This window comes from Acanthisitta chloris, unplaced genomic scaffold (assembly GCF_000695815.1).
Source record: "Acanthisitta chloris isolate BGI_N310 unplaced genomic scaffold, ASM69581v1 scaffold13837, whole genome shotgun sequence".
Taxonomy (NCBI): domain Eukaryota; kingdom Metazoa; phylum Chordata; class Aves; order Passeriformes; family Acanthisittidae; genus Acanthisitta; species Acanthisitta chloris.
In genome coordinates, this window is record NW_008682132.1 from 80,705 (window position 1) to 107,851 (window position 27,147).

Below are 27,147 nucleotides of genomic sequence, written 5' to 3' on the forward strand. Positions count from 1 at the left end.
AATTTCTTAGAACTTAGTGTCTTAAAATTGCATTTTCTGTTATCAAACAGGATACAAGTGTGACTGATGCTTCTCCAGGGGTTAGAATAGTTGCAGCACCATCCTTCCATTGGGACTAGTCAGTGTCTAGTATGGAAATTGATGCTCTAATTTTCTCCTAGTAGAGGACCGAGAATTCTCCTGCTTCTACCTGGCATAACCCATCTGCATAAAGACTGAAGAATACAACTACTTTTGGAGGCTTCTACTCAAGAGTTTAATGAAAATTCAACAATGTCAGAAAAGTTATTGAAAGGGGGGAACATAGACAGACCCACAAGATAGCCCTCCCATAAATCTCACTTCTTCTGCAAATGAAATTCACATCAATTTTGATCATTGCCTCTGAGTGTACAGGTCTTTGTGCTCAACTAGGACACAGAATCATGTAATTCTCTAAGAAATAACTAAATTTGTTCACATAAATGAGATAAGCATCACCTCCAGTGTCACTGAAATATGAATAAAAATAACTTTCAGCTGACTAGGAATGCTGTGAAATGATAAGAACAAGACACTCGTGGTTCTTAATGGTGAAGGGATCCTCGCAAATAAGGTCTCCAAGGAAAATGCTCAGCAGTCTTCTCCAAAGTCTCCATACTGTAACACTCAATCCCAGCATATATGCAGGAAAAGATGCACTGGGTATCTTGATGTACATGAAAATCATGCACTTCTCCCAGTTACTTAGTCTAAGCCTAACTATGTTCCAGAACACATGGAAAGTCTTTCCTTGGATCTGGGAATTAACATCACTAAAGGTGTAGACATAATAATTACACCAGGCACATCCTAGCTCATCCAAGCAAAGGGTTATCACCTTTGCTCTTATTTATCTTGATATTCAATAATGCCTTATGCAGATAGAAATCTTCAATGGCAAACCTTGCAGTGAAATTATTTAACTTTCCTCAAAACAGACTCAAGGCCCAATTCAATTAATGTAAACACTGCTGTCTGCCTCTCACTGAATGACACCTTTATCTCCTGTCAGACACTCCATGCTAATGATTACTATGGTTATATTTCACAGAACAAGTGTTTAAGAATGCCAATAGTACAAAATACATCTTCACTCCTTTGGTTACAGCACGAAATACTTAATCTGTCACTACAACCACAGAAGTGCTCCAAGCTTTCAGCACCTCCCTCAGGGAAGTGTGCCTCTTAAATCACTACAACCATTTTCCAGCAGTTAAATAATAATAAAACCAAACCTACATATGAATCCTACTACTGCACAAAGACAGATTCCAAGCAAGACATGGCAGAAACGGCTCTACTTTTAAGGGAGTTCATGATTATTAGAGGCCCCAGAAGAGAATTCTTCAGTCATATCTTTCCATTCACTTCCATCTCTTCCTGAGATTGGGGCCAGAGAGCCTCTTTTGGATTCATAATTTTCCTTTTTCCTAAGTTTCTACACACAAATACTAAGGTAGTCATACACTAAACTCTCCAATGCCACCAACAGAACCACAGAATTTTAGGGGTCGGAATAGACCTTAGAGATCATCTAGTCCCAACCCCCTGCCATGGGCAGGGACACGCCCTCACTAGACCAGATTGCTCAAGGCCTCATCCAGCCTGGCCTTGAACACTGCCAGGGTTGGGGCAGCCACTACTTCCCTGGGCAACCTGTGCCACTGTCTCACCACCACAATACATTTAGCTCAAAACCAGGTCTGTTTTTTAGCTGATGTTATCACTCTTAAAGCACCAAAGATCTACAACACAACAAAACAAACTCTGGGGTGGAGAGCAAGCCATGCAAGTTGAACCAGATAAGCCTAATGGAAGGGGAAACTGAACACTAGTTTGGATACAATCTCCATCTTCCACCATCTCTCATAAAATGAGACCAGATGCGGCACTTCGTGCCATGGTCTAGCAACCACGGTAGAGTTGGACTTGATGATCTTGGAGGTCTTTTCCAACACAGTTCATTCTAAAATTTTATGATTCTAAAACTGCCATTTTAAAAGTGACATAACAGGCAAAAAGCACGAATATCTAGAATGGCATTTCCCCACTTTGCTGGCTAACTTCACATCAAGGGAAAGGAAAGACAAGTTCTTCTGCCCTGATGATCAGTTAGGGGGAGCATTATCTGCAGTCAGCTGGTACCTGCAGCTTCTGTAATCTAGTTCTATTCTATCACAGAAGTGTTTCTGCACCTGTTAGAATGGATCACAGTCAGGCAGATTGGGGTTTTCATGACTGATCTTACTAAAAGGTATTCTAGGCAGAAATGGTAGGATGGCCTTTCTCAAAATATATGTAGTATTTTAAAATTCACTCTCTTCTACTTAAAACTTTGTGCAACATTAGCCACTATCACAAGTGTGAATTTCAAGTTCATGCACGTTTTTCAATTTCCTGAAATGACACTGAAGGCAATGCATTTCCTCAATTTCAGATAATGTAACAGCCTTCATATTTTCTATCTATTAATTTGAGAATTACAGTATAACCCTAGTAGGGAACAAAGCTTGGCAACTGGCACAGAAAACAGAAACAGAACCTCAGAGTCTTCTGTGCAAGGTGTGTTTGGTTAAGAGTCCATAAAACCAGTCACCATAATGTTATTTCTTCCAGAGAAGTAATTTCATGTCCCTCAATACTGCACAAGACTTTTTGCTACCTATGTTAAAGACCAAGGAAATTCCTTCTTGCCACTATACAACATCACATACAGAAGAACTGGAAATAAAATCATGTCTCTCCCAATATGAGAGAGATGATTTATTTACCCATACAGCTTTTCATCATTAATGTGTCAGAATCCATATTTAATAGTCTGGCTGCAAAACCATTTCATTTCTGGAGCCAGCAAACTGACCTGCCAATGCTTTTCTCAACCAAAGCCACTAAAAGGTTTATGTAACACTGCACTCATTTTCATTCTCAACATTAGCTTAAGTTGCAATGATCTTAAAAGACCCCAAGGTCAGCCACAAGTAATTGACTTCTACACAACAGAATCGGCTTTTCAGTAGTTCTTTATAAAGTTCATATCTATTAATGTTTTCTAACACAAATATCCTATAACAAAGTCAACCACTCAGGAGCTAAGGAGTATGACAAAGTCACCACTAACTTTCTGGACCTTCTGTGGGTATTATGGAATGATACAAGTACAAGAAAATATGAGAAATCATGTTACCTTTACTGCATGGAATAGTACTGCAGATGCAGCACCAGGTTGTACAGAAGGAAAATGGTGGTCATTATTTGAAAGTAATGAGCTAAAACAACAGCACTGCATTTATACTTCTAACAGTCTTCCTAAAAATGTTGTTACTAAGGTATTTATTTATTCTACCTTGTCTTGGAGTATAAGCCTCTCAAGAGAGCCTAGTTTCTGTCCCAGGAGATTGCACACTGACCGTGATTTTCAAACACTTTGGTAACTAGCTTCTTTGGAAGCTCAGCAGAAGATTCCAGGTAGGTAAAAGACAAGGGAACACACTGAAGGAATTGATCCACATCTTCAGAAATTATGTACAAGCTATCTACAAGTACCCTACCACAAGCAGGATAATCTTCATTATATTTGCCTGAGCATATGTATGTATATCTACTATAGTTCACATACATAAAATACTATGGCTACTACAAAGGGCTATTAGATTATGTGGGAAGATACTAGCACAATTTATGCTTAAACTACAGCAGCATTATCACCATCTTGTTTATGCTGCTCATCTACATTCCCTTCTTTCTCTATTTCTGTCTAGACTAAGATTTGATGCAACCATACCTTGTCATACCCAGAGTATTATTGATTGTACAGGAATAACTATTTTTTGTTCACTAAAACAAAGAAGTTTCTTCAAGTACAGAAATGAGAAGAGGCAACCAACAACAATAACAGCTAAAAGAGACTAACCTCATCTCTGTGCTTCTGACAAAAGACCAAAAACTGAGATACTGCATCGCCCTTTCTGCTTCGTGGAGTAGACGTCGGAGTTTTCTTTCTACTGAGAGGGGAGCCTATCCCTCTTTTGGACTCTGCCTGTTCAGATGACTTTTGAGGAGTAGTATTCTTATCCTCCAACTGACTGCTCTCTTGCATATCATCAATGGCAGACAATTTTGATGTCCTTCTCCTCCTCTTGTTAGGAATGCCAGACTCCTTCATGGACTTCAGATTTTCAGTGGTTTCTTCATTTGAGTAAGATGACTCATCTATTTCTTCTAACGGTTCCACAGCAATGCCAACCTCCTTTGCCACTCGAGGACTAAGATGAGGCCTGTCCCTAACATAGATGAAGGTGTACTTGGCCGTCCGTTCTTCCACTGTCATGCCTACTGCTTCACTTGCTTGCTTAACACCCATCTCCCACTGCGGCCGCAGCTTCCCTGACACAGGCTTTAACATCTGCAAGAGAAGACAACAGCATGAGAAATTTGCCCACTTTTCATTTCAAAACGCCAACATTAATACAAAACAATTCCAAGAGACTGTGTAATGGTTCAAATGGAATTTGAAGGTTGAAATGGAATTGTATTTGATAGTCCTGATACCACACAAGCATCCATGACGAAGCAGAAGAGAACTGATGTTCAGTAAGTAACAAAGGGTGGTAAATCATCCCACCCTTTGCATCTCTAAGCAAAACCTAAGACTATGAGCCTCTGTAGAACAAGCTGTCTTTAAGCTTTCTAGATTATCTATTTACACCTGTACATACCAGTAACAGTAAAATAAAAAGCTGTAAATCTGGCCTGACTTGGTAACCTCTTACCTTTATTTTCTCTGCTTTAGTGAGGGCTTGTCTTGCACTTTCCTGGCATAATTGTTCAAACTGGTCTTTTTCTTTGAAGGGCACAAGGCTCTTCTCAAATATCCAGGCTCGCTCTGGGGCATCTCCAAAAAACTGAACATGGTATTGACGAAAACTCTTTTTCTGTCCTGGAAATTAAAAACAAATGTGTTTAAAATACAATTTTGGTTGTACTCCACACTTTTAGACTTAAGTCTGTAAGCTGCTACAGTTGCCACAATAAAAGCACAGTACAAGTGGATAACCCCTCAAACCTTTCAATCAACTTGAAACTCCCTGAGCTATGACCTATGAAGTCTGACACAACAGCACAATAGTTTAATTCCCAACAAGAACATGCCTGGCTAAATTAACTCAAGGTTACAATCACCTGTTGCTGTTTTCAATGTATATTAACTTACATGTTGGTCTGGATGTTTCTGGAAATGCACTGAGCATTCATTTCTCAATGAACATTACGAAAGTTCCAAAGCTGAGACAGACTGTGCACTCAGCCTCATCTCTGAGTCACCCAAACTTTACCTTTTAATATTCTTAAACAGAAACACATCTTTCAGCTAGTTTTAACCCTTGCAATCACAACTTCATGTTAACTAAGCTTTTTCAGGAATCAAAGCAATAAATAAAAAGGATTTGGGTGGTGGAAGGGAGAGTGGGAAGATAAGAGAACAATTCTGAAGCCTAGACAAGAAACACTGATTCTGCTGTCTCACTGTGGTACGACATAGGCAAATAACCATCCCCTTCTAAAGATCTCAGCTATTCTAGAGAAGGGGGAAGACACCTTCAAAATTCATCAAAGAACTCACAGTTAACAATGAACTTCTAGAAGGCAGGTGTAAGATGTCAGATTTAAGATGTCCTGTAGCACCTCCTCCATTGGAACTGGCAGATTTGCTAAGTGTTCAAACTAAGGTCTCACTTAAAAATAGAAAAGGTTTTAACTGTGATGACCTATACTTCTGTGTTTGTAAATTCAATCCTACTAAACAGTTAACCTTCCCTACAGTATCTATGGTTCCTCAAGGTGTCATACCATGCTAGCTGACTAACATGTAGTCTGTGCAGCAGAGAACTCAGGTAAGGATGGCTACCCAGCAGGAGCAAGTAAGTCACAGTTCTCTGTTACAGGTGTCTTCAAACCAGGTCTAGATTCTGCTAGGTTGTTCACACACTGCATGTCTTCTAGCTTAATCAGCAAATACATCTTGTTGATTGCTTCATGCACTGTTATTATTGGAGTTTCTAGACTTAGAAAGAACTTTCTTTTCATGATGACTCAGACAACAGTTATTTTTAAAATGGCTTGTTCTTATGATGTGGCATCTGGATGGGTACTATGAAATCAACTTATTTAATGGTATGGGCATAAGTTTTATCGAAAATTACATATATACATTTGTTAACAATTGCATACATACACACATATATAAAAACATATGTGTGAACTACAAGAACAATAATCACTCATTTGAGATCAGATATGAGAATCTAGCAGAATGGCATATGGAAACTCTTGGGATTGTATACATCACACATCCAATTCAGTAGTCTAATACATGTTCCAGTAATGCACAGCCAGAAGCAATTGTCTAACACAGTAATTACTTTGTCCTCTTCCAGAAAATGCTGTTTAAGTAGGGACTACAGAGCTCCAATGACTTAATCTGTCTATGATGAAACAATAGACATGTTTTTACTCTACAAGGATGCCTTAGATGCAGGCAGAGATGCCACAGACTACATTTAAACCACCTGTAAAGATCTGCTTCTGAGCAGCCAGCAGTCCAGTTCCAAGCAGACACAGGCACTGTATTCCTTTTGCTTGACAGCTGTGATTGCCTAAATAAGGAGGCTAAATAACAGTGCCTAGCACTAGAGTCACTGAACCTATTTGTCAATCTTCAGATATCTTCTGTGGGCTGAATTTCTATCAATGCTCCTGGATAAAATTATAGAATTCATTAATGGTTGTTATATAGTAAAACATAATTTTTGGCTCTCAGAATCCTGGAACCACTAGCTGTTGAAGGTTTGGGAGAATGTTCTGGGGACCCACCGCTACCACTGCTCTTTTTCTGTATCCTACCTAGCATCTGTGGTTGATCACAGCCAGAGACAGGATATTGAATGAGATGGAGCTTTAGTTTGACTCAGTATGGGCTTTCTTACATAAAAGTGTACTTCCCACAGTTGAAAGTCATAAATTTTTCTCGAGCCTAATCAGCTGGAAGGATGAAATCAAGTATTAGCATCCAGATACTCAGACTGGTTATAAACACTCGATCCTAGGCCTTGAAATGAGAAATGCAGAGACCTAGATCAGTATTTCTACAATTCCAAGATAAAAGAACTCTTCTGTTTGAAGAGGTGACTTTTGATAGTGCCTCAATAGTAATCAGTAGGTGGAAAGTAAGATTGGAAACACATTCTGATGGAAAGACACACGTCAGTGTACATTTATCAGTTATGATGGCTGCTCAGACCCAGTCTAAACTTCTGAAGAAAAAGACCAACTTCAGAGCAGATATTAGAAATTACCATCATCCACATCACATCAAATAGATGGATATTAACATCTCACAGTATGTGAGCCCTTCTTTCTTTTAGTACTACACAGCCTGCATTCAGACATATGGTATTGGGTTTTGCTGGATCTGTTTCTATTCTTAGAAAGAGCTACCACAGAGATTCTCAATATTGAAACACAAACCTTATTCCTTTCAAAGAACATAGTAATTCAGTTAGGCACAAATAAACAACTTTACTACTCTCAAAATCCAGCTCTTTATGCCATAATAGACGTAATAATCCAAAGACTAAAAATCACAGGGACTGCCAGATCCAAACTCTGAATCACTGCTACAAGGAACATTTCTCTGAGGAGTCTACAATAACCATAACTAAATGGCTCAAGAAGTCATTTAGCTTACTACTAATGTTGAATCTAGGTATAATCCTAGAGATATTCATTTAGTTTGTTATCAAAGACCTATGAATGAGATCACACCATTTCTTCAAGCAATCCACTCCAATACTTCTCTATTTTTAGTCCTTCCAAGTCTTTCATAACGTGCACTCTAAATATTCATTGTTACTGAGCTCTCTTCTTCCCAGAACAACAAGCATTTCTGCCTTTTCTTATTTGCATGGTACTGGGTTGTCCTTTAACTCCTCCCAGTAGATTTAACAGCTCCAGCTCCTTCAGTCTGCCTGTGCAGGAAGACTCCTAGACTTCCGTGCTGTCCTCAGAACCTTCTCTGTTTGGTCCATATTTCTTGAGATGACCCAAACAGGATGAAATGAACAAAACACTCCTGCTAAGGCCATGCTGCCACTGGAAAAGCATCTACTTTATAAAAAGGATCTACTGTATGCTTTTGATAAGCAGCACTACAAATTTATGTCAGAGAGACTTTGGTCTCTCTACAGAGAAAACAAAAAAACAAAAATGGGTTATTACAACTCTCAGACAGAGCAGCTTTCCACTCATTTCTCGGCTTGATCATCTACAGCTGTAAAAATCCAACACTGAACTGCACTTTTTTTTGACCACACCTCCAAAGTGTCATGGTTACTCTGATTTTCCATCCTATGTGTTTACAGTCTCTCCACACTGAACATTTGTAATTCCAACACAAATTTTGGATGCATACTTTGGTCCATTATCCAAGTTTCCCAGAAAAGCAGTAAAGTCTCAATCCTTGAAGACATTAACTATTTGACTAAGCAACCTGCTCTAACCTGGAGACCATATGACTTGTAGAGGTCCTTACCATTCTACAACCAGCTCAGATAAGCCTCAAAAGCTTCAGGTATCAGAACACAGAACAAAGCTGCAAATGAGATTAAGAAATTGTACAGATTCCTACTTTAGTATTTCATTAACACTTGGTAGTTCTTGTATTTAAAATCAACTAATATTGTCTGTAGACAACAGTATTTATTCCATGAATCACAGAAAATTTAGCTGACTGGATTAGGATTGCTTTAAGTAAGGCATAATCATCAGGAGTATTTAATTCCTATTAGCTTTCAATATATTTTTTAGCATGTATCACTTCTTCAAGCATCTCCATAAAAACAATGGAAAGCACCAGCAGAGAACTTTTTCTTCAAACTTTCACAGATCACAACTTTAATACCTTTCAGAGAATATTCAGATTTAAATGACATAGTGGATAAAACCCCTCATCTGCCATATGCTCAATAATAGTGTTTACATTGTTTTTAAATTCCTGTTGACAAAAAGGAGATGACTTAGTTACTGAGCAACTGAACAGATGAAGAACAGAGTTTTTCCAAAAAAATGATTATGTGTACCTGAAGAAATTTGGATGTTTGTAGCATCACTGACATACCTTTTAGTTTAGTGTAGGCATGGAGAACAGGATCAGCAGAAACCATACAGGGCCACCATGGGAAACCAGACACTTTTGACCACACTAGATCTCCTATATTATACTTCAACAGATGGACTTTTTCTTCTTTGATGGTACTTTGAGTTGGATCTCTCTTAGCAGGAGCCTTAAAAGATAAAAAGAAAACAAAAATCCAAATTGATAATCATCTTTCTTCAGATATGCACCATGACTACAAAACAGCACGAAAAAAACCAACTACAGTTCATATTATGGAAGTGTTACCATGTTTGCTAGCAAACATTAATCGCATTTCATGTGCAATAAAAATGTTAAGTCATAAGTTTTGCTCTCACGGTGAAAAACAATCCGTGTTCCATCTATGTATTTGTTTCTAAATATAAATATTGGCAAGCAAGCTGTGGTTTGCCTTTATCTTTTCAAATAACTGCTGAGAGACCATCAGGAAGGCTTACTTTCATTTCAAACACATTAACTGAGCACTGGATGTAGATGTGGAAGAGCCAACCTCCCTCTGCATTGAATATTATTAATCAAGTTAAGTGCTATACATACAAATGTGCTCTAAGAGTCAAAAGAATTCCAAACTAGAATAGACTGAAATACTGTCTTTATGTCTGAATAGAAACTACAGAAATAACCAGGTAAAAAACCCCAAACTCTCCAACTTTCAGCTGTCTTTTAATATACTGCGAACTTGTGACATGAAACCTTCCCCACACCCTTTTTCAAGATTTTTTTTCTCTTCCAGTTCTAGCAGTAAAATTTTGTTAGTGCTCAGCTGGTGCATTAAAGCTATTTTAGCTATTGGAAAACAATTACAGAACTATTTCCACTTGAAGGGATAGATTTAACTACAAGAGACTTTTGTTCCCTTATGACATGCACATTTTTACTGTAACACAACCAAGATCAGCAACACTGACATATAATCACCAACTAAAATTATTTCATGAAGTTATATTTTGTCTTTTCTGCTTCATGTTCTATTTGATATAAACAATGTCCATGCTTATCTAGGTAAGCACTCACTCTAGATGCAAGAAAGTACAGAAAATGCCTCCTCACAGACCTCATGTATTTTATGAAATCACATGTTTTGAGTTTCCTTTTTAAATTTCTAGTACTAACTTTATGTGCCACAGTTTATATCATTCAGCTTGTGTAGTACCAGCTCAGCATTCAGAAGGCAGACTGGAGCTTCAGGCTTTCACTGGATTTAATGTCAGAGTTGGAACAAAACTCTGTCTTAATTAATTAAAAGTGGCAAGAGGAAAAAATAACACCGTTATGAAACTGGAAATCTAGAATGCAGAAACAAGTACTTGGAGCATTACATTGAATCAGAGTGGATAACTTTACACTTGAACAGATTTTTAAATCCAGAAAATACTACAATAACTAATTACACATTCTTTTCCAAATACCAACAACTTAAAATCATTGATATGCCAACTGCATAGAGATCACCCAATCAAAGAAACTAAAGCTTAACATACTCAGAACTCCTTTCCTCACAGCTTTTCAAACTCTGCCTGGTAAACATACATGATGCTATGTCATCTGATTGCTAGGGACAGTTACTCATCCAGTGATTCAGCTTTTCTGATGAATTCAAACTCAGTTCATGTGACTCCAGCTAGAGCTACATTCCCATGTCTCAAAGTTTTTGGCTCTCTAAGGATTCTCTAAGCCTGTCAGAAAACCCCTCCTGCAAGCTTGCCTCAAGTCCAGCACTCGCAACAGACCTAAAAGATTCCAAGCAGATGTGAAAAATCAAATGCTCCTTCTAGCAGTAAAACATGATGTGAAAAATTATGCTTAAAAGCTAAAAATTAAGAAACACATATGACAAGGACAGATCTGGAAAAACATTGATCCTAACACACACAAACCAATTTCAGTGTTTGAACTAAAGAGGTGGGATGACATTTTTTAGCAATGAGTTAACTTTTCAGAAACGTAGAAGTTACTCAAGATTCTGAAGCTCATTCTCAATTTATGACTCCCTGTATTCTCCAGAAAGTGCAACTAAGCTACAGAGATTTATGACTCCAGTCTGAGAGGGAGCTGGCTGGAATAATGAAAAGTCTCTAGCAGTGCTTCTTATTACAGCATAATCTAAAAGGGGTGGCAGTACAGGGGTGAATATTGCATTCCAGTGTATCCACAAGGACTTCACAAAATTTAAAAAAATGCCAAGAATTCTTTTACTCTACTGAATCATGATAAAAATCTTGAAAAATTACAGGCTCTGACAAAACCTGCAAAGTTTATCTATGCAACTCTTGCTGGATTTACGTTTTCTTCTATTGATAAAATGTGCATACTTTAAAAGAATGGCAAAATGCAGCACAGAGTTGTCTAAGTATGATTTTTTAAGAGTTCTCATATGAAGTTATTTTAAAACCTATGGAAAAATATCACCATGAACTTGCTGACTTCCATCTTACTTTCCCACATCATGCTGGTTTATTATGATTTTCTCATTCTGGGAATTGCTCTGCTGTATTTAATAGGTATCTCAACAGTGAACAGTGAGGTGAAATTCCTGGTAGGTGCTTTGGAGACAAGCAGCTGCAGGACATCAACAGACTCTTCAATACTTCCCCTCAGAAACAGTTTTGCTAACAGCAAGCACAGCATTAAATGATCACATATTTAAATGACTTAAAAACATCAGAAAATACTGGAAGGCAGTCAGAGGTACAGATTTTACTTCATTATCCAAGTTGGGTTTTCAAAATTATTGACAGGAGGGGAGGAAGAAAGCATTCCTAAACAAATTTGCCACCCAGTCCCCGATGGCCTCTATGTTCTCAAAGGACAAGAATCAGAGCTTCTTTATGAGATGCTCATACTCTGCATTTTTAAAGAAGAGGAGATCACAATTCAAGGTACAACGTGGCACAGGAAAAAGCAATTTGGCTTGCAGGGTTGTTTTCCTTCAGAAGAAAACCAGAATTGTTGTTTAGGCAAGTTTGGATTCCTAACCATAGAGTCAGACAGCACAAGTCATTCTATTGCAACCACGGAAGAGGCATCACTCAGTGTGCAGTTCTGATGGGCTGCGTGAATGCACCAAAAGAAAACCTCCTCCTGCAAGAGCTAATCAGTTCTTTCTGTGATGATACTTGGTCGTAAAATTAAGATAGGAGAGTCCTGGTTTAGAGTCCAACTGTATAGCAAGGGAAGGTCATGCAAAATCAAAATATTTGAAAGTATCTTCCCCTCAGTTTTTGGCTCTTGGTGTCTTTTCGATGACTTTATTTCTTGAAATTGTTCTAACTTCTAATGAGATCTCCTACCCACAAATGTCAACAAAGTGAAGCCTGTTGGACTTTCTGTGCTGCAAAGGAGCACAGTCTTTGGCTGCTGGCATTGCCAAGTACGTCTGGACTGCTCTGAGTATGCTCCATGCCATTACCCTTTACTACAATTTTGCCAGAATTAAAACATAGACATTTAACTGCAGAATTTCCCCTACCTCTCCCTCCTTAATTATAGGCAAGCTCTGCAGCCTGAGATAACTTTAAACCAGTTATGCTAAACCGAAGAAGGAAACAACAATCAGATTGTGACCAGATTACTTTTCCACGTTAAGGAATTCGAGGGGTTTTATACCCTGTCAAACTCCAGACTGCAGAGAAGTTACATAAATGGGCAGTGAAGGCTGAGGTGAGCAGGTGATGACTCCCACGCAGACCAGTCCTAACACTGCATACACAGACCATTTGACAGGCTCTGCACTACTCAGCACGGCAGACATTGAAATTCCTGACTTCCAGGATTAGTATCCTAATGAAACACTTGCTCTGAAAGGCAGCTAGATGGATTTTAAGTTTATTTTGTCCAGGAGGATGTGGAGTGTGAAATGGAGTAACCGAGCTTTATTGTAACCGAGTTTTTCTGTGAGAAATTATGCGTTAATAGTACCAACATCCTTAAAACTCATCTGGGCCAGCAGCTGCACTGGGCTTAGAAGGACTGAAAAATAAAAGCAAATTTAACACGCCTTTTCTCTTAACATTTCACAGATTTGTTTGTAATTTCCTTCAGCACTTTCACAAGCAATGAGTGATGGGCAGATTGACAAGAATTTACCACACTGCTGTCAGCATTCTACCAGCCCAAAGAAGTGGCTTGGCCACTGGTATTTTAATTAACTTCGCCTACATCTGATCAAAAGAATCTAATCAACTTCCATTTAGTTCTGATATGACTAACAAATATGATGAGACAATGAGAGATAGGTCATTTCAAAGCTTAAAACTACCTTAAAATGACCAAAATCAAAATGCATTTTAGGGCAGTGTCTTCACTGCACTAAGAGCTTTAAGTTTGTTTGTGGACTCTGATATAAGAACACCATAATAACTATTTAGCAAAAAAAGGAATTTTATGGTTTTTTAACACCTAGGCATCTTACATAGTGCTGTGAGGCTGAGATTACTTTATGCCTTTTAAAGTAATCAGTGATAGAATAAAGATACCAATATTATCATCACTTCTTTTGTGCATATACTCACGTGTGCATACACGTGCAAGGAATTATAACCCTTCAAAATTACTGCAAATTACCTTGAGCATCAAAAAGCCACTACACAAACTTGGAAAGCTACAGAATTCATTAAAAATACTTCATCTGTTAATTGTCACAGAGGGATTAGACAAAGAACAATGTTGAGAATTGGTGAAGAATGCACCACAAGAATTTAATATTGGACAAGAAAAAGAGAACCATTAAGACAAGTGAAGACAGTAAATGTTCTCCTCTGTGTAACATAACTGAGAGTACATATTGAACAGCTTAAGCTGCAGATATCTGGAATTTCCCTTTCTGTTTTAATTTTCAGTTAGTTTCACTCTGTACCAAGGAACTTCCACTTTCACTACAGTAGAAGGCCCTGCTACAAACACAGACTGCTGGAGGGACACTTGCAGGCCAGGGTAAAACCCAAACTACTAGCATTACAAAGACACTAAACCAAAATAATCAAGGTCCCAAAACAGAATATATGTAAGTAAATGTATTTTGAAGCAAAGCTAGAACACACAAACATGTTTCTTTTCTATGGAAAAAGCTAAGATTTACTATGGAAAAAGCTAAGATTGCTTGCTGACCAAACACATATTTTTCCACTCCTGCTATCTACTTGTGCTGTGCCTCATCCACTAATACTCCTATTTTCTATCATGGACTTGTGTAATGAAAATAAAAGTGTTTTGTCTTGTCTTGCCTCCCTATCAGCACAGATAATGAAGGAAGTGGCTGTAGAACAACCTTCATTCCTTTCAGAGACTCAGAGAGGTGGTAGGTTTGTCTGGAGAAGAAGAGACCAACAGAACAGACTTTTGTAATGCTGCTCTTGTCACTTGAATTCAGCAATGACTAAGGACACTATAAACAAACCTCAAAGTAATAATAGGATAACAATCCTGTGCCTTTCATCCTTGAAAAACCACCATAGCAGTTATATTCTCAGAGAAGCTTTTGCTTCCTGAAAAATTGAGGAATTTCATTTGACCATAGACAAATCAACATTCAGTCTTCAGCCCAAGGAACGGAGGGATGCAGCCATTCCCAGAGAGAGATGTCCTGTCACTCCAGAGAAATGGCTCCTTCTCACTGAGGACAAAAATCTCATTAAGTCAAACCACTTCAATACCCAACGTTACACCTACAGCTGATCAAAATCAATGCAAACCCCTCAATACACACTAATGCTTCGGATGGAAAGGGTAGCAACTTAAGTCTGTTAAGAAATGGTCAGTGCTCATTCTAAACCAGTCTGTCTATAAAAATGCAGCATCCTCACAACCCTAACTGCCTTAGTGTTTTTTCTTTTTTTTAAGATTATAATTCAGACGTTATAGTAAATCTGTTTATCCCAAAAGGGCCTTAGAGGCCTTATGTTTATCCCAATAGCTCCCACCTTCCGGGATGCAAGGGAGTATATTGAGATAGCAAATGACAAGTAACTGAATGCATCAAGAATAAAAATAAAGGGGCTTTTTTATATTTGTCTTATTATGTTTATTATGTAATGGAAGAACGCTGTGTAATTACATATTCTGCAAACCACTGCCTACAGAGAGAATGTTTCAGGCAGAAGAGTAAAGAGTAAACCAGAACTTTGCTAGAAGATTGAGGAAAAATGGAGCATTATTACTACAAAATGGAGAAGGATGAGGACACATGAAGAACGCAGCAGTGAACTGCAAGTTTTATGCTCTAACTTCAGTAAAACAAAAAAGCATACTTCAGTAGAGCATCCAAAGACTGCACACTCCTCAAAAGGCCATTGCATCCATGCCTGCACACTTAAATCTGCAACATCCTCATAAACCTTACAATATGTTGTACAGCGAAGTAAAGACCACTGTGGGAGAAGAGGACATGAAAAGTCTAGATCAAAAGAAAAAAGTGAATGCACTATATTCTGAATTGGTTTGTTAGTTTTCCAGATATTTAATTGGTTTATAACAAGCCAGAGATTTAACTAAAACCCTCCAAATTCAATTTTAGGAGCAATTACATTAAATGTATTTGATCAATTTACCTTTTATTTTCTTCTACTGATAACAATTTAATTCTTTACTTCTATCACTGAAAGGGGTCAAATTTGGCAGTGTGAAAAATTGTATTTGCAGAAGACAAGCTTTCATCTTCCTGCCACAACCAAGATTTATTTATTTTTCCTCAATGTGCTTAGATGGTAAAGCTATAAAATAAAGGTCAAAAAAATACTTTAAAAAAATCACTGCAGATCTCCTGAAAACTTTTCTGTGCCGAGGCTCTGAAACCAAATATAAGTCTCCTGAGAATAGGTTTGTTTCCTCCATTTCTTTCCACAAACTCGCCTAAAGGAGTTTGTGGACAGCAGGTTGATTATCGCCATACAGGACTCTCCCCTCCAGGAGGGAAATCAAGCAGAAAGCAAGAAAAATCCATGTCAGTTTAGACAGGGATTCATAATGTAGATTATGGATATTTCAAATTTGTATTTCAAAACAAGCACTAAACTCCTGGTTACATTTCAATTCTTTTTTCTGGCTTTGGTTCTCTCATTAGCAAGTCTCTAGCAGCTGAGAAAATTTTTTAAGATGCTTTTACATTTAAAAGCAATTCTGTCCCTGCATGTCAGCAGCCTTCCCTTACACAAACACTATGTGAGCAAGTATTTTAGAAATAAACTTAACAAGATATTTTAGCAACTAGGATACAACTCTCCATTCAGAGCAAAAAGATGAAGAGAAACAGATTCAATCATTCACATATAGATCCAGTAAAACGCAAGTTCTGGAAAACTTCCCAACCCTCGATCTTTCTTAAAAATGTGGAAAGCAGTTTCTTTTAGCTGCTTTACTGAATTTCTGCATTTACATTTAGATGACCTCTTAAATTGTAAGTTACTGGCTTATTTATAAAAGGTTCCATGTTTCAGAAATTTAAATTAGATAAGGCTTGATCTGAATGAATAAGACCACCTTTTATATTGAGTATTAGAAAAATATTTCTGCCTACATCCAGTGTCTTTAACCTTTACCCACTCTCAAAGGTTCAAACTTTTGATGTGGCATCTGGGTATATAAGACAATGTGGATATGAGATGCTACAGAAGCCTGGAAAAGCACAACTGTTGAGCCATGAGAAACTTTGGCATGGAAAACTATTATTTCTGAATAATTTCCATATGAACTTCATATAGGATAACAGAGTGAAAGCTAAATCATCTCAGCATACCTACAGATTTTCTAAATGCCATATCCATATGTATTTTGTTATATGCATGTACATGATTTCACCTACTTCAAGATCAGAATCTGTATCAGGGCCTTATCCTTTGCACTCTCCTACACCCTTTAAGGCCCAGTAGAAAAGTTTTCCCAAAACACTTTCTGAACAGTTATCTTCCTCCTGGCAGCTCACACACATCCAGGGCAGCATGGGTAGATGTTCTGAATCCTAATTCTGGGCCTCTCAGTTCAAGAAGGATATTGGAGTGCTGGAGCAGATCCAGAAAAGAGCAATGAGGCTGGTGAAGGGACTCGAGCACCCTATGAGGAGAGGCTGAGGGAGCTGGGGTTGTTCAGCCTGGAGAAGAGGAGGCTCAGGGGAGACCTTATCACCCTCTACCACTCCCTGACAGGAGGTTGGAGTCAGGTCGGGGTTGGTCTCTTCTCCCAGGCAACCAGCAGCAGGACAAGAGGGCACAGACTCAAGCTCTGCCAGGGGAGGAGGTTTAGGTTGGATATTAGGAAGAGATTTTTTTATGGACAGAGTGATCAGGCATTGGAATGTGCTGCCCAGGGAGGTGATGGATTCACCATCCCTGGAGGTTTTCAAGATGAGACTGGACGTGGCACTTAGTGCCATGGTCTAGTAACCACAATTGGGTTGGACTCAATGATCTTTGAGGTCTCTTCCAACCCCGTTGATTCTATGATTCTAATATTCTTGGTGGAAAACAAAAAAAAAAAAAACAAGCTCAGGTAACACTGCCAACAGGCAACTAGATTTACAGACCACTGCTTTCCGGTGAAGTCAAAGACTTATCTCCACCTCTTTTTTCCACCATGAATACTTGTTAAGGCTGTTGACTAAGCTTAAACAGAACAAATGCAGATTTGGCATAAAGGGGTTCTGTTAGTTAACTACCAATTTGACATAGTGCAAGTACTACTTTAACTTTGAGATTAGACCTTTAAAATGAATTCCCATACCTAAGGGCAGACACAAGAGGTTTCCATCCAGGTTGTGCTTTTACATATACTTAGCAGGTCCTCTTCTGCAGATTAAATGCAAGAAACACTATCAAGTGTTTAATCAGCCTGGGGCAAGTGAGGAGAAGAAAACCAAAAACCTGAATAGACAGATATTACCTAGATCTGGCAATGCTGAAGGATATTCCTGAAACATTCCTTATTTTCAGCAATAAAGGTGTACAGAAAACCTGGGAAACCCCAACCCCACATGAACATTAAAAGAGGGCAGTTATTGCAGTAAAAAATAATGATGCATGTGACCTAAGTGCTATCAATTCACCAGAACTAAGATCCCAAATTACTTTACTTCAATCTTCAACATACACTCAAGTGGACATTGATTTACCAAACAACCAAAACAGCAAACAAGAAACAAAATCAATCTTTTCTAGCATTAGTTGCTGCTACGAGGCCACAGCTTCGCTTCCCTTCACTACACAAGTGCAGCAGGGACTTGTTTAACAACAGCATACGCAAGACCCAGTTTTCCCTCTTGAAGTGAACTTCCAAAATGAAGCATGTTTATAAACTGTCCTGAGAAGGGAATAATTTTCTTATTATTGACAACTTACAGTTTTAGCTAGTGCCATTTTATGATGCACAGGAGCAACACTCCTGTAGGTACTTTGGGTATTCACAAAAAGCAGAAATATAAGTTTAGCCTAGTTGGACCGTTTTATTTATAATAGACAAACATAAAATTAGTGTCTGTGAACAAAGACCTCTTTTGGCAGTCCTAAAGTTCATATGCCCTACATGAAATCCACTCAAGAACAAGGAAACTTGTAAAGGAGGCTGAAACCACTGTTCAAGACAGATCAAAATATTTTGCTTTTGTTACTTTGCCTAAGGGTTACTACAAAGCATCTTTCTTTCTTGTCAAAAGTGGGCTACAAGGGCCAGAAATGACATCTGGTACAGATCACTAATGTTTCCCAAATATCTGCCTGTAAATCCATCCAAGTAACATAACCCTGAACTGTAGATCTAACTCTTAGCTAAATAGGAGAGTTAGAAATGCATTATTTTGGTTAAGCAAAACACTGAGCAGAGCAACAGAAAGGCTCTGCCATATCTTGGACAGAAAAGCAGTGAATAGAAGCAAATTCCTTGCCACACCAACTGCTAATGGTCAATAGGACACCAAGAGGAGATGCTGAGATTTTAAATTATTTAAATCATGACACTACTGTTGCAACAACTGAGAATAAATCTGGTCAAGTTATAAAATCAGAAACTGTCATTAACCTCTCAACACCATCTGTGTCTGACATGTAAAGGGAAGTTAGTTCTTCCGAAGATGGCCTGCTCAGCACTTTATTTGCTCTGTGCCCAAAAGACCAAAATAAACTAAAAAAAAGCCCTGGGATGTACAAACCAACGATGAGTATGAAACAATGCAACAGTTGCTGATATTCTTCAAGCTTGAGTCAGTTGCATCTGATCAGGCCTTTTCTACAGAAAACTGGCTCAGTGTTCAGAAGCAGTCAGGAATCAATCAAATGCTACGTATTATTAATAACAAAAAAGTAATGAAATAAAGAATATAGAAAATCATTAACATGCCACTGCATGAATTCAGAAGACATTTTGAATGTTTTCTACTGTTCTGGTTCCTCATTCTCAAACAAACAAAAATAAGACAGCAGAACCCAAACAGCATCACCGTTCAGAAACATGATTACAAGAAGTAACATTCTGGAATGGCTCCTATACATGGAACAACACACTAGGACTCATCAAGCCAAAATTAAAAATACAGCAGGTTTGTGAGAAAAATATACAACTATCAGTAATAGCGAAGTTTGTGCATGATCCCTATTTCTATTACGAGAGAATGAAACAAAACAAGTAGGTGGCAAATTGAAAAGGAAAATGAGCTGCTCTGTTACTGAGTGTCATGGATGCTAAAAGCTCACACTGGCTCAAAAAGAAACTGAGGTCTTTTTCCATTAATTTAGCCATCTACAGACAAAGTCACCAGCTCCGGAAACCTCTGAGTCACCAACTGCTGGAGGCTGAATGTATTAACAGTGAGCATCACCCCGTGATTTGCCACATCTATGCTCCCCATTATGCCTCCCCCACTGAACCTCACCCCGAGCTGAGGTGCTGAACTAAACGGCTCCTTGATCCAACCTGGTAGTGCTATTATTAGTATTTTTGTCATCACTTCAAGATATTATTTCATGTTTAATTTGGATTCTCCCACCAACGGCTTTATGAAGAGAGAGGATGAAAATATATTTAGACACTACATATTGAGATGACAGTTTTACATATAAAGTGTCCTTAATTCAGCCACTTTTACATATAAGAACAGGAAGTCTGGTATGGAAAGCCTTGAACACTTACTCAAGCTTTCTGTAATTCATTTTGTAACCACTCTGAGAATACTTCTAATCTCCCCCCAAACCAGTACCCTCTTGTATGCTTTTTGGTGTTTCTTAAGCTACAAGTAGTTGAGATACTTTTCCAGTGAGGCATTAAGACAATTTAAAGTTCCAAAGTAACAATTACTGGTGCACATCATGAGCTGCTTAGCACTAACAAGTTCTCAAGGCATAGCTAAACTTAATCCTTTGCTAATGGCTAATGCAAAACAGTAGCTCAGGAACTCTTCCAAAATTTTTAAGTTCTTTCTCTTGTTCCTGAAGGGATCACCCAGAAGAGATTTTTAGTGTTACTCCTATTCCTTTGGGATTCTGGTGACATCAGCCTGTGTTATCACTCACCTGATGACAGGATCTGATACCTCAAGAATAGCCTATTAAAAAGGAAAAGGTAATTGAGTTCATTTTACCCTACAACTACAGATCTTGACTCCTGTGGTAGCTTAGCTGCACATTTTATGACAAGTTCAGTAATTGTACTTGACCGGGAATTCCTAATAACTGATGATGAAAAACAATCAAGTCCTACCCCTGGGAAAAAAAACACACTTAATTTCCTTCAGTTTTTCTTTTAATTTTTTTTTTTTTTTTTTAAATTAAATCAGGTCACCTCAGGATCTGACTGTAACAGCCACAACAGGATAATCAAACATTTGATGAACACAGCTCTCCCATCTTATAAAGGGAACTAGTCCGTTTGTGCTCCTCTCTACTGACTGGATTCAAGCATCAGAGCAACATCACCTTCAATGGTCCTCATCTTCCCGTACTGAGTTACCACAGACACATACAAAGCAGCAGAACATCCTCAGACTGCTTCTATTCTACCCTCACTGGGTTTATAAATCTTGGCCTGGGAAAGGCACTGTAACGTTATGTTGATATTGGATATAATGGAGTAGGCCAGAACAGTTTTTCTCTGTGAAGATGAAAAGGCAACAGAAACACATGACAAGGACTAGTGGAATTCCTCCAACAACTTGCAACTGCCTCCCATGTAGCTACTGCAAAGCCATTACAGACTGTATCGTCCAGAAAGAGTAAAAACCTGCCAAGCTCCTGGTATAATACTAGAAGGAGACTACATGAAAACTGGATAGGAAGCTATGTGGAAGGTATACCTTTTGGATCATGTACATACTACACAGCTGGAAACCCTAAACTAGCAAGTAGAGCAGTGTGTGGACTTCCAGGTTTGTTCTGGACGCAGTGCTGCTGCTTTTCTGAGCTACTGCACCCGTGCTGGGAAGCCATGCCAGGAAGCCATGCCAAAAGGGCAAACTGCCACTTGCAGGCCCAGCCCAGCTTATGTGGAATGAGCTCGAATGTGCCAGGATCACATTCTGAGCTGCTCTCAGGGTCAGAGAGCACAGACCTACTCTAGGACCCGCAGCATGAGCTGCAGATATACATACTCTCTGTTTCCTGTACAGAAACTCTGGATTGCTCTAGGGATTGGACTTGGACATAGTAATATATGAAGTAAACCTCTGCCATTCTCCTCGAAACAGGATTGTTTCACTTCTAACACAAGCAATGAGTAAGAAAACTCTAGGCAAGTCCTCATTCCTCACTGATAGCAATGCAAGAACTGATGAAAACCATAGCTCAAAAAGCAACCACCACAAAATCCAGGCCTGAAGCATCCTGCTGCTCTCCTGAGCAGCACTGGCATGTGAGCAGCTACCAGAGCCCATGGGCTTGGTGTCGATTCAAACATGTGACACCCACCACCTATAACATAGAACATTCAGAGATGTAGTGCTTTGGCATAAAAGTTGCTAAGCCAGGCCTTAGCAGGTGAGGCCTGGACTTTAAACTGCTCAGGAGGAGATACTGATGTGGAGGGCAGGAAGGGAAGGAGGAAAGAGCTGCAGTTTGTCCCACTTCCTCTCCTTTTTACCTTGGGAAAATGAAAGCAGCACAGCTGTTTCTCAGAGGCCTGGAAAAGGTGGTGGTTATCAACAGAAATCCAACTCACGTCAGAGCTGGGCAGATCATGTTTACTCCCTGCAGAAAGCTAACTTGCAGATAAAGTTTTAAACAGCCTTAATTTCTGTTAACAAAAAAATGCCCAAACAAAACACCCAACAACAGAGCACTGGAACATTTGTTAAATGATATGCCTCTCACCTCAGCACGATAGTAATCTGCTGTGTCCATCAGACAGAGATATAATTACCTTACACAAAAGGCAGCATTTGAACCATGGTGATTTTTGCTAAATCAAAAGACTAAGAGGTTGGACAACAAGAAATTGTGAGAGAAACAAGCCCAGAAATAAAACCAGACAAACAGGTTCTACATTAACCTGTAACCTACAATAAACCGGTATCTGAGCACAAAATTAATCAGTTTTTACTCCAAGGATATTTACCTAATTTCCACTTTGGAGCCACAATCAGCAATACAAAACTACAGTATCATGCACTAACATTAAGGCTTTGGATGCTGGCCATGAAATAACAGGGGCCTGAAATCAAAGAACACTGATACTAAGATATTACCATTATGACCACAGAAAATATGTATATATCACAAGTTTACATGTGGCCAAATATTTGAAAAATCTCCTTCAGTATGTTCCCTCATATTATGTTTTGCCTTTTTTAAACCTGCACAGGTGCAAACCCTCCCTATGAGAGAAAGAAAGGCCCCAGTTTTTTACAGTCAGATCATAAAATAACATCTTGTGACCTTTAAATGCTTCTACTTTTGAGCTTCGTGCTCTAAAGTGCACTATGCTAGGAAAAAAGAAGCCAAAAGCATGGACCCTCTGTTTCAAGCGCTCTGAAAAGAACAAGGCTGCAATATTGCAAAGTCTGAGATCAAGCAGGTGGTTGTCTTGATTTGGTAGTTTGGTAGCTCACAGGTTTGGCACAGGAGCAAATAACCCTATCACTCTTCAGCCACCAAGTCTCAACCACCCTGAGAAAGTGCTGACATGGTTTTCTCCTGACCATTTCTGGCCAAAAGAAAACTCAAAGAAGCCAGACAAACTTTTCATTTTCAATGAACCATACACAAGGAAAAATTAAAGGCCACCTTTAATGGACAGTCCATGTAAAAGGCTCCAGAATAAACTGTGTGGATGGATATACTAAATACTGCCTCCTCTTTCTAAAAAACCCAAACCAACAAACCCACAGAAATATGCTCAAGTTGTTGATGCTAATAAATACAACAACTTTTAGTCTAATTTATCCTTATTAACAATGAACTGAACAAGGAATTACTCAAACTATTGACTGTGCCTGTACCTTTAACCTCTGAGTAGAGATTTGGAAAAGTCTGAACCAGTTAGTATTTAAACATTCTTCTTAACAAAATTAAAGAAAACAAACTCTAATAACATTCCTGAAACCATTAGTATTGATCATTTTAGGATGAATAATATATTCAAATCATAAATAAATGATAAATATTTCTGATACTTAGAAAAATGTTTACACAGTTCTGTGAACTCTCTCATTAAGTAGTTTTATTGAAAATGAGGGTGAATAATATCAGTAATACAGCAGCTGTGTGTGTGGTTCTTCTCTGCATGTGTGACCTTGGGAGAAAGCAAGAGTCAACAGTGGCAGACTTGGCAGGGCTGGATTAATGGTTGGACTTGATGATCTTAGAGGTAATTTTCAGTCCCTGATTCTATGATTAACTAGAAACCTGTAGCTGAGAGAAAACTGTAACATACATTTTGTGTTGAAGGCATGCAAAATCAGGACCTTTTAACTAACCAAAGCATTCATTAACATTTACCATTGTTATACAACACTACTCTGAATTATTCACTGAGAAACTTAATATACATAGAAGTAGTACTGCTATGTAGGGTTCTTCCTCCAAGATAAAATTATTGCAAATTACATTCCTTTAAATGGAGTCCAGCAACAAAAGCTAAATAAAGGGGGAAAAGGGCTCCCAGTAGTATTTTTATTTACAACTTGGTAAAGCAAATTTTAAAAAGTGAAATATCCATTTCTGCCCATGTCTGAAAGAGGCAAAAAAAACCGCTGAGCTTGACCACAAAAGTTAATGGCATGTAATACAAATATCTAGATGTTTTCAATTAATACAATTCACTACAGTTCACTAGCAAGCAAATCCAGCTCTTTTCAGATGACAAACATTCAAACTGCCAAAACCTGATAACCTGGTAAAGAGCTCAGCTTATCAGCCAGCTGAAGGCTGAGTACATACTTCTTTAATTCAGAACCAGGAACACAGAAATATGTGGGTTTTTTTCTGAAACATCTGTTTATTAGGAAGCCTCATTCTACAGCAGTTTAAGGACATTTCTAAATTTAAAGGCCTCCTGAACACCCTTTCCCAGGCACACATCCTGACTAGGTCTTGGCTACATGTCTAGATGAAGTTTCTGTTTCATACATCCCATACTTCCAACTAATTTGCTCTGGAGACTTATTTTACTGGAAACAGAATTTATGAGGTACTCCTAGCCTAGGGAAGAAACAGGGACCAGAACTGGAGTGCATCTGTCCTCTGTTGAGACTAAGGCAATCAGAAAGTGACCTGTCTGTGGGAAGTACCTACTGAAATACCTGAAGATGAGCACATGAAATCCAGGTATGATTAACAAACCTAACAAAAGAAAGAATATAAAATAAAGTACTACCTTCTTTTCAGTGGGGCTTGAAGTCTTGGATACTAATGCTGCTTCAACGAGACCCTGCTCAAGTAAGGAGTCATATTTTATGCTTCTTTTTCTGCTTCTCCTCTCCATGTTTGCTGGCTTTTGCTCATTTTCCTCCGACTGTGACACATCTGCACCATTGTCTCCACAAATGGAAGATTCAAAAAGAGGCTTTCCATTCATGTAGGTTTTAGTGATTTTCAGCTTTATTTCTGGAGAACCATTCTTGATAGGAGTAGTGTTGGGTGGTGTTCCAACTCCCTTTATTTCCTGGGGTTCAAAGCGCAGCTTGGCATCTTGGGCCCCAGACTCGCCATTAAACACACGAGAGGTGAGATCTTTCAATTTATCAGCTGGAATAAATGGAAGAGTCTCGTGGCCATTATATTTTTGCATGACACCTTCCTGTAGAGTGGCAGAAAGCTGTGCTTTGCTTAAGTAGACAGAACATTCACGATTCCCTTCACAATTCTGAGTTTTCCCATTGGTGTTTCCAAGGATCTCTGGTACCTGCTTCATTTTGATGTAGTTAATTTTTTGAGTTAACAGTTGAGAACTTCTTTTGATGCTAAAGTCCATTCAGCCCAGATGTTTCCAGTCTTACACTGCTATATAAAGACAAAAAGATGGGAAATATTTTTAATAATACAGAAATATCAAAAGCTATTAAGTATTCAGATAGATGTCACCACTAATATAACACTCAATGTACCTCATTCAAGTTTTCCTAATAAAGGCATTGCTTAAAATCTTCAGAACCAAAATACCTCAATATCTGTTAATAGGCATTACAAAAAAGGTCCAAGTAAAATTGACTGATGAATCATCAATTTTATTAAAACAAAAGCAGAAAGCAAAATCACAGCTTTCATTTTTATGATCTGTTAACCATCTACTGCATGAGTCTTGCCCACACTAATGACACAAAGGTACTGCACTGTTTAAAACAAGAGTTAGACCCAAGATAATATCATTAGTAACAACATAAACCAGACGAGTTTATTTCTAAGAGGTTGTGCCAGCACAAAACCCCCACAGGCCATGTTCCTGTAGCACCTACACCATGGACAGCAGCATCACAAGCTTCTCTTCCTCACCCTACAAACACACCTTCAGTCTTCCATCAAAACACACCTCCCGAACAAACACTGCAGCTCAGTCTCCAGACATATCCCAAAGCATTCTGCCTATGAGAACAAACAACACATGAGCATTTTGTGCCATTAACACCAGTCCACTGGGAAACAGCTAATCCTTCAGGCCAGTTGCCACACAGTGCAAAGTTTAAATGGTCAGAGCAACTGCTGGAGTTTCAGATTTTTCATAACAACATTATCTCTCACTCTTCATTCAGAAATTTGAGAACATGCAACAAGCTAAAACTGCACTATTAGCTGCCCCAGACAGGATCTCCAAGGCTTCTAAAAGCTAACCCTGAATATTTCAACATTATACCACTGTAGCAAACAGATGAGTCTGGCAGAATGATTCCTTTGTGCTTCTAGACCAGGCAAGATGATAGTTTCAATTTTTAAAATTCATACACATAGATTCTTCATATTGTCAGGTCCAATATATACATGATATAGAGAAATACACCACCATAAGTATTATGAAAGCTCAGCACAAAAGTCATCATATCAATGCTCAAGGTAACCAGTTTCATTTATTATTAAGTCCAAGAACTGTCACATCAGATCAAAAATTCATCAAATCTAGTCTCACATGCTTCCAAAAAAGTGCAGTAAAAACATGATGAATAAGTATTGAATTGTCAGTTGCTATGGAAGAAATCACTTCTGAATCTCACCACCTTGTTTATTAATGCACACAGTTACACTGCTTACAACTGGCATATTCCTGAAGACTTGCTACCTCTACATCAGGAGTAGTAACACAGCTGTGCTCATAACTGAGCATTAGCCTGGCAAAGCTTCTTAAGGATGTCATGCCTGAATTCAAAGCAGTTGGCAAACATGAGACCTTCTCATGCACAAAGATGCAGGAAAAAAATAGCCAAAAACTGTAACTCCTTCACTCCTGAGCAAATGTTCCCATCTCCCTAACACATTGCTCTAAGGTACCTACAAGATAAAAGGGTATTTCTCCACACAAGCTAT

At 38.5% G+C, this 27,147-nt stretch overlaps 1 protein-coding gene across 1 annotated transcript in view; it reads right to left on the reverse strand.

The window, feature by feature from the left end:
• The window catches only part of WHSC1 (Wolf-Hirschhorn syndrome candidate 1), a 59,010-nt gene extending 33,371 nt beyond the window's left edge, over nt 1-25,639 (reverse strand). The window contains exons 1-4 of the mRNA XM_009078402.1: nt 25,010-25,639; nt 9,191-9,356; nt 4,791-4,957; nt 3,932-4,423 (exon numbers count right to left, since the gene is read on the reverse strand). Coding sequence (XP_009076650.1) covers nt 3,932-4,423; nt 4,791-4,957; nt 9,191-9,356; nt 25,010-25,606 — 1,422 coding nt within the window. The 5' untranslated portion in view covers nt 25,607-25,639. The remainder of the gene's footprint in view (nt 1-3,931; nt 4,424-4,790; nt 4,958-9,190; nt 9,357-25,009) is intronic.
• Between the last annotated feature and the right edge of the window lie 1,508 nt (nt 25,640-27,147).